The 8,542-nt window shown below is 43.2% G+C and overlaps 1 protein-coding gene across 1 annotated transcript; it reads left to right on the top strand.

The window, feature by feature from the left end:
* cryz (crystallin, zeta (quinone reductase)) lies at nt 1–5,023 on the top strand. The gene is made up of 8 exons (XM_008433656.2): nt 1–225; nt 1,252–1,404; nt 1,577–1,740; nt 2,624–2,675; nt 3,050–3,199; nt 4,008–4,109; nt 4,236–4,331; nt 4,408–5,023. The coding sequence occupies exons 1-8, from the start codon at nt 118–120 to the stop codon at nt 4,567–4,569; spliced, it is 987 nt and encodes a 328-aa protein (XP_008431878.1). The 5' UTR covers nt 1–117; the 3' UTR covers nt 4,570–5,023.
* Nucleotides 5,024–8,542: the final 3,519 nt, after the last annotated feature.

Raw genomic sequence — 8,542 nt, 5'->3', positions numbered from 1 at the left:
TTGTCGAAGAAGAAGAGGGAGCTGCCACCGTTCTTTTTTTTTTCCAGTCAGGGAAAGTAACGCTGAACTTCTCTGTCACCTGGTCCTGTTTGCAGATCGAGTTGTAGGTGAGCTGACATGTCAGGCAGCAGGATGATGAGAGCCATCAGAGTCAGTGAGTTTGGAGCTCCGTCTGTCCTCAGGCTGTGCTCCGATGTCCCTGTCCCTCAGCCGGGACACAGACAGGTGAGACATCCCCGCTCTCCAGGCGCAGCTTTGCGGGTCACAGTCCACYGGCGGACAGGTGGCCGGAAGTCTGGCCATAACCATAACAACCGCGGAGGAGCTGCAAAGAGGTTTCAGACATTATGATGCCTGACGTGGCTCTTTGTTTTTGTTTCTTTTTTTGTGCAAACGCAGGTCTAAACTCACCGATATTTTTTTGTTGTTGTTGTAAAATTAAAGTCAGTCGAAACATCCTTTCAGCAGTTTGTCTTTCCTGCTATGCTTAATGATCAATAATTAATAAATGTAACTAGGTTTACATCTCTTGGGGGATGGAGTCAAAGTGCAAAACAAAAACAAAATTGTCATCATCCACTTGCTTATATTCCAAAGAAAAGTGGGATAATGCCAATATTTTAAAATCAGGCAATCACACTGTTTCACAATGCTTATTTAGATTTTCTTGGCAGTAGTTTGGATAACCAAATTTCCCCATCATGACTTKGTTCAAATCACAATTTATTATCCGAATCTTCGTAAAAACATACARTTAAGTCCATATTCATTCATAACCCTGGCAGATTAAAATTTGCAGTCTTTTACTATTAATYTGAATTTGTGAAGAAGCTAAAGATTAGGGTCATGGCAAGGAGACCCTCCTCCATCAGATATTCAGAGCTCATCACAAAGCATAAATCATCAGTGGAAAGATGSTAAAAGCTGGTCAGTAATAAGGAGGGCTTGACCTATGTGATGCCAATAAAAGATTTTTCCATTGATTATTAGGGAAGGTATAAATCATTTTTGTCATATGTTCAAATCATTACATGTTTGTTTGTTTTCATAATCAATTTGCAATTGCTTTTTCTTTTGATGGATGTCCGTCTCATTTTCTATCAGACGAAAACTTCTTGGTTGAATACAAATCATTTTAAAAACATTTAGACTTTAATGTAGTCATTAAAGAAAAATGTGTGTAATAGATTTGGGCGAGAAACAAAAACAGCTTGTATTAATTACAACTGATTGAGGATCTTTGTGATGCAGGTACTGATAAATGTCCGTGCCTGTGGCGTGAACCCCGTGGAAACGTACATCCGATCCGGATCTTACGCCCGGAAGCCCACTCTGCCATACACACCGGGCTCAGATGTAGCCGGAGTGGTGGATGCTGTCGGAGAGGGAGTCACTGCAGTAAAGGTCACAGTAAAACACACAATTAAAGTCATGGAAAGTGTAGGATATCCCACTGTATAGTCTATTCTGTATTAGAAACCCTAACCTTTTTTCTGGAAAAAAATATTTACAACAGCGTTTACCAAATCGGCTCCAGAGATGGTCCACACATCAAGCGGTTGTTTGTGTTTTCCAGGCAGGGGATCGCGTCTTCACCACCGCCACTCAGTCCGGAGGTTACGCGGAGTGCGCTGTAGCAGCGGACGACTGTGTCCACAAGCTGCCTGATGCGCTGGACTTCACACAGGGAGCAGCCATAGGCATTCCTTACTTCACAGCCTACAGAGCCCTGGTTCACAAGTAAGACCTTCACAGGAGAGGAATTACTCAGAGTTTAAGCCAAAGGGTCGCACATGTTACAATTACAAACCATCATACTGAGAAAAAAACTGGGAAAGACCCTCCAGAAAATTGTGCAAAACATGGATTATAAAAGGATGTTTAATACCTTAATAATCCATGAATWMTGCCACSGACACAAAGRAATGAAAAAATATTTTTTTCACTTGTAATTCTTCAGCTTTCTAAGTCGCTGATGACTAAAGAGTTTGTTGGCATGTTTTCACATCTTCTCAAAACTTTAATGTCTCTTTGGGCGCATTTGACTATGTTCTGTGGAACCATTTTTGCAGAATCATTTGTTCTTTACATAATATTGCAAAAAAGAATAATTCAGATCATAACTTTAAAAAAAGAGAGAGAGAAAGCGAGATTTCGGGCTGCAGCTATCTAAAAAGGAAGCCAGAAAAACAGAGTTTGGTTGGTACAGCTGTTTCTGCACATGGAGTAACACTGCCCTCTGGTGGACAGTATCTATACAGCATTATTCTGAAACATCCACCTGCAGAAATGTTCAACATCTGCACCATTTCAGTTCAGTTTACTTATGTAGTAGTGCCAATACACAACAGATAAACTACAGTTCAATCACACATATATCCTACCTGTTCCCAATTTGATTTAATACAACAACCAAAAATAAAAGAAAAACTGAGTTAAAATTAGTTAGCCAGGCCAATAAAAAACTAGTATCTTGGAAGTTAATTCAGTGGTAATAAGAGTTGCATAAAAAATCAAATTGCATTTTGTAGTTTCGTCCAACCTTGGGAACATTTTGCAGCACAATATGTTGACATAATGAGAAGGTTAGCTTTAGTTTTCAGTGTTTTGTTGTGTACTGCAGAGCTCACGCCAAAGCTGGAGAGACGGTCCTCATCCATGGAGCCAGCGGAGGGGTGAGAGCAGCTCCAGGTTTTCTGTGTGAATGAAACTGTGAGGTGTGGCTCTCAGTGAGGGCTGTTTGGTTCTGTGACAGAGGACAAGAAAGCCGAAGGTGTATTTGCTTCCAAGTTTTAAAGAAAAAGAAAAAGTCTTCATGATGGGTTTTTTTTGTTTTGTTTTGTTTTTTTGTTTGTTTTTTTTACTTTTGTGATCAATTTAAAAGAAGCAAAGCAGAACCCATCTTTAGCTTTTGTGCCTATAATCTGCTGACTTTAGCTGTCTGTTGCCACTTTTAGCTGTAGGTCAGCACATCACGAAGCATGAGCACGGAAATGAACACGTTTGTGTGTTTCTGTTTTTATAAAAATGYTTCTAACGCATTCAACAGGTGGGTGTGGCAGCGTGCCAGCTGTCCCGCGCTCTGGGCCTCAGGGTGCTGGGGACGGCAGGGACACCAGAAGGGATGAAGTTGGCCCTCGACAACGGAGCGCACTGTGCTTTTAATCATCGAGAGGAGGGATACACAGACAGAATCATGGTACCGACACGAAGGAACGCCAACGGGAACTATTTCCCGGTTTCTTCTGGTTTTGCTTGTTTTGTCCTCGCTTCGATTTTTCAGATCATTAAACGTTGTAGTTTCAGAAAAGCGTTCTGCTCTCTTCCATGTTTTGCATTAGTGGATCATGGTCCTTCATGTTCTTACATTTTTTTATTTATCATTTACTTCATGTTAAGTGATATTGTCATTTTTACGGGTCAGGCAGTAAGTGGGCCAATAAAATTAATCAAAACAAAAGTGTTAAGTCAAAGTTTATTCATGATTTAATGAGAATAAAAATAATATTTTTATATAGAGTCAAGTTGTTTTTTTTCTCTCTTAAGTGAAATAATCACTGGAAAACCTTTATTTGCTCAGGCTGTTTTTGCCAGATATAACAATTAGTTTGATGATCTGAAACACATAAGTGTGGCAAAAAAAAAAAAGAATTATGTTTGAAGGGTCAAATACTTTTTTTTTCTTTACTGCACTGATATAAATTTGTTATAAAATATTACTGATTGCACTTTAAAAATTAGGTAACTTTATGTTATGAAAGGTAAAGTTTAAACAGTAATGATTTCTTGGTTAATGTCAAGTTGTCATAACAAAGACATTTTGAATAATGTCAACTTTGTATTAAAAGTGTCATAATTTACCAAATGATGCTTTATGACAGCAGTCATAAATATTCATGAAGGCTTATTCATGTTCATGACATGTGTTATGTCATGTTTATGAAAGTGTCATGATGTGTCTTATTCACCGCACTTCAAATAAAGTGTTACCATTTTGGGTGCTCCAGGAGGCCACAGACGGCCGAGGCGTGGATGTGATAGTGGAGATGCTCTCCAACGTCAACCTCGGCAAAGACCTCCAGCTGATGGCGTACGGAGGGCGAGTCACGGTCTGTACAACGTCGGTCTTCTTCATCGGTGTTAAAAAAAATAAATAAATAATTCTCCGACTGCTCTAAATATGTCCAGCTTTACTTTGTGTGTGAGAGTGGTTCTGCTCTTTCTCTCTCCTGCAGGTTGTCGGTTCAAGAGGCTCTGTAGAGGTCAACCCCAGAGACACCATGGCCAAAGAGAGCAGCATCATAGGAGTGTCCCTTTTCTCCTCCACACCGGTACACAGCAACGTCCTAATTACTATGGCTACATCTGTGTGCTCAGATCAGTAATGACTCCTCTGTCCGCCGTCAGGAGGAGAAGAGGGAGTGTGCGGCGCTGCTGTTTGCGGGAATGGAGGCCGGCTGGCTGCGGCCGGTCGTCGGCCCCCAGTACCCTCTGGAGAAGGCCGCCCAGGCTCACCAGGACATCATCSAGAGTCCCGGGGCTTCTGGGAAAATTGTCCTGACTATGTAATGTGCTGGACATTGAGTAAGGGGTCGATATTGGATTTTATTTAGTTAATTAGGATTATATCCACACGCAACTAGTGACAATACAACTACATCTGACTAATAGGAAAAAAAAAACAGTTTTAAAACGGAAATTGTTTCACACTGGCTTAATTGTTATTTAAAAAAAAAGGCTATTTTAATGTGACAATAAAAGCCTCATAAAAATTCATATTCTACTTTACTGAATCTGACTGTTTGTGATTGCAACCTGCCAAAACGTAGAAAAAAATCAAGAGGCTTGAACACTTACAAGACACTGCCCTTTTTTTTTTTTTTTTTTACATAAATTACATTTTATTGATGCTTTGATTATGCAAACTATTTTATCTCTGTTGGAAGCAGTTGTATATGCTGTAAATAGCGAATTGATAATAAATCAGACTAATAAAACAGAGTTCTGAACTTGTCACACACGACTGACGCTCAAAACAAGTCGGCATTTGGTGTAAATTTCAAGACTCTTGAGTCAGACAGGACACCTGTGTTTCTCCGGTGACATGAAGCTCTACTGAGCATGCTCAGAAAGTGACCAGGTAACCCAAGATCAACACACCCGAACATGTTTAGGTCTCCGTGGCAACCGGTGAATGAAGGGAATTTGAGTTTTAATTCAGCTGTCAGACCTGCGTGTGTGTCGCAGGATGGGAACGCGGCATGCCGAGCGTTCGTCAGCAGGGAGGGAATCTTTGGGTTTTAACTAAAAAGGTAAGGACTTTGTATCTTCTTAAATGATGAGCTGCAAAACGTAACCTGAACACTGATCTGTATTGGCTTTGGTAATGGAGTAGATGGCTGACACGCACATAAAAAAATATTTTTATATTTATATATTGTATATATGAGCAGAAACTGCTTGTATTTTTAGGTTTAGTGCTCTACTTAGTTGGAAAACTGAAATGTTTCATGTTTCTTTTGGCTATATTGTCAATGTTGTCACTGAGATCATGTTGGTGTCTCTTTAAATCTGACAGCTTGTGGATAGAGTAATCCTAGTCAACAAAAACTATTTTCAGGCTTTCAGAAAGTCTGCTGTGAGCAAAACCTGAATGTTGCATTCGCTTCAAATCAAGCTGCAGTTTTCAGCAGCTTCCATCAGAGCACAGAATCGATCGAAGCAATTTTAAGAACGTTGTGGTTTATGATACTCGAGTATCTGCTATCATCAACGTAAAGATTATTAACTGAGCAGGTTCCAGAACTTGTCCAATTGTTGGAAATCTTAATACTTGTTAGTAAAGTGAAAAATAACTAATCGGCTTCATATAATTCATTTGTATTTGATGAAAGATTAGAAATAAAATACTTTTCAGCTGAAATATGTCATCCAAGCTACCAAAGCCCAGTCATTTTTCAATCTGATTTCAAATGTGAATTCACGTCCTGTTTGAGATTTGCTGAAAAAGAAACAGACAACTCTGCCTCCTGTGAGCTTTTGAAGTGCTTTCAGGCAACATGACGACAGGAAGTTGATTTTTAGATGCCCCAAAAACCCACAAGACTGAAAAACGCATAGAAAGCTCTACATTACAGGAAATGATAAAAAAAAGAAAAGAACAGAGCAGCCACTGAGCTCAGCCAAAACCGGCCGTAGATTGCCCACAAATACAACTCAAATCAGATATTTGCATACAATTAAAGCCCAAATTATTCAGTTGATAGCCTTGGCACATTTCTGCTTGGCATCATTTTGTTTCTGATCGGAAAAGAAAAGATAATATGAAAATATACATACATATGCATACATTCTGAAAGTCCCTTTCAGAATTACTCTTTTCTCAATAGCCAACAGAAAAATCTTTAGTGCCACTACAGCAAGCAAACCCTTCTTGTAATTGCTGACCAACATTTTGCATTTTGTACGTTCTTGCTGGTATTTTAAAGATTTCGAGTTAGATGATGAGCTCTAGTTCTCTGAGGTTGGAAGGCCTCCTGGACGTCACCCTAATCTTTAACTCCTTCCACAGATTCTAGCAAATTCAGGATCGGACTCTGGCTCAAAAACTTTGATAGAGGATTGCTTCCAGTCAGAAGAAAAACGTTAGTCAAATGAGAGATTACTCTACAATCTGGAGCTGAAAGGGGTCTGTAGAAAATGGTGCTTAACTTAAAGAGAAAAAAGAAAAAATGGGCTCCTCCTTGGGCTGACACCTTATCGTGGTGGAGGGCTTTGAGTGTCCTAATGATCCTAGGAGCTATGCTGTCTGGGGCTTTATGCCCCTGGTAGGGTCACCCAAGGCAGACAGGTCCTAGATGAGGAACGGCCCCCCGATCTGAACTCGAGTGGTGTTCTGTTGTTGGACTTCTGTRCTCGTCACGGATTGTCCATCACGAACACCACGTTCAAGCATAAGGGTGTCCATATGTGCACTTGGCACCAGGACACCCTAGGCCGCAGTTCGGTGATCAATTTTGTCATCGTTTCATCGGATCTGCGGCCGTATGTCTTGGACACTTGGGCGAAGAGAGGTGCGGAGCTGTCCACTGACCACTACCTGGTGGTGAGTTGGCTCCGGTGGTGGGGGAGGAAGCCGGTCAGACCTGGCAGGCCCAAACGTGTAGTGAGGGTCTGCTGGGAACGTCTGGCGGAGTCCCCTGTGAGACGGAGCTTTAACTCCCATCTCCAGCAGAACTTCAAACACGTTCTGGGGGAGGTGGGGGGATATTGAGTTTGAGTGGACCATGTTCCGTACCTCCATTGCCGAGGCGGCTTATTGGAGCTGCAGCCGCAAGGTTGTTGGTGCCTGTCGTGGCGGCAACCCTCGAGCCCGTTGGTAGACACCTTCGGTGAGGGATGCTGTCAAGCTGAAGAAGGAGTCCTATCGGGCCTTTTTGGCCTGTGGGACTCCAGAAGCAGCTGATAGGTACCGGCGGGCGAAGCGGCATGCGGCTCGGGTGGTTGCTGAGGCAAAAACTCGGGCGTGGGAGGAGTTTGGAGAGGCCATGGAGAMAGACTTCCGTACGGCTTCGAGGCTATTCTGGTCCACCATCCGGCGTCTCAGGAGGGGGAAGCAGTGCAGCACCAACACTGTTTATAGTGGGGATGGTGTTCTGCTGACCTCAACTTGGGACGTTGTGGGCCAGTGGGCGGAATACTTCGAAGACTTCCTCAATCCCACCAACATGCCTTCTGTTGAGGAAGCTGAGCGTTGTGGGGGGTTCTACGGGAATATGGGGTACCGGGCCCTTTGATACGGGCTGTCAGGTCCCTATATGACCGGTGTCAGAGTCTGGTCCGCATTGCCGGCACTAAGTCGGGCTCGTTTCCAGTGAGATTTTGACTCCGCCAAGGCTGCCCTTTGTCACCGATTCCGTTCATTACTTTAATGGACAGAATTTCTAGGCGCAGCCGAGGTGTTGAGGGGATCCATTTTGGTGGCCTTAGGATCGCATCTCTGCTTTTTGCAGATGATGTGGTCCTGTTGGCTTCATCAGATCGTGATCTGCAGCTCTCGCTGGAGCGGTTCGCGACCGAGTGTGAAGCGGCAGGGATGAGGCTCAGTGCCTCCAAATCCGAGGCCATGGTCTTGAGCTGGAAAAGGGTAGAGTGCCTTCTCCGGGTCAGGGGGGTCGTCCTGCCTCAAGTGGAGGAGTTTAAGTATCTGGGGATCATGTTCACGAATGAGGGAAGAAAGGAGCGGGAGATCGACAGGCGGATTGGGGCAGCGTCTGCCGTGAAGCGGGCGCTGTACTAGTCCGTCGTGGTGAAGAGAGAGCTGAGTCAAAAAGCGAAGCTCTCAATTTACCGGTCGATCTACGTTCCCACCCTCATCTATGGTCATGAGCTTTGGGTCATGACCGAAAGAACGAGATCACGGATACAAGCGGCCGAAATAGGTTTCCTCCGCAGGGTGGCTGGGCTCTCCCTTGGAGATAGGATGAGAAGCTCCGTCATCCGGGAGGGACTCAGAGTAGAGCCGCTTCTCCTCCACGTCGAG

The sequence above is a fragment of the Poecilia reticulata genome, linkage group LG17, assembly GCF_000633615.1.
Source record: "Poecilia reticulata strain Guanapo linkage group LG17, Guppy_female_1.0+MT, whole genome shotgun sequence".
Classification (NCBI taxonomy): Eukaryota; Metazoa; Chordata; class Actinopteri; order Cyprinodontiformes; family Poeciliidae; genus Poecilia; species Poecilia reticulata.
The sequence above is the reverse complement of the archived record's forward strand: the minus strand, read 5'-3'. Positions and strand labels throughout refer to the sequence as shown.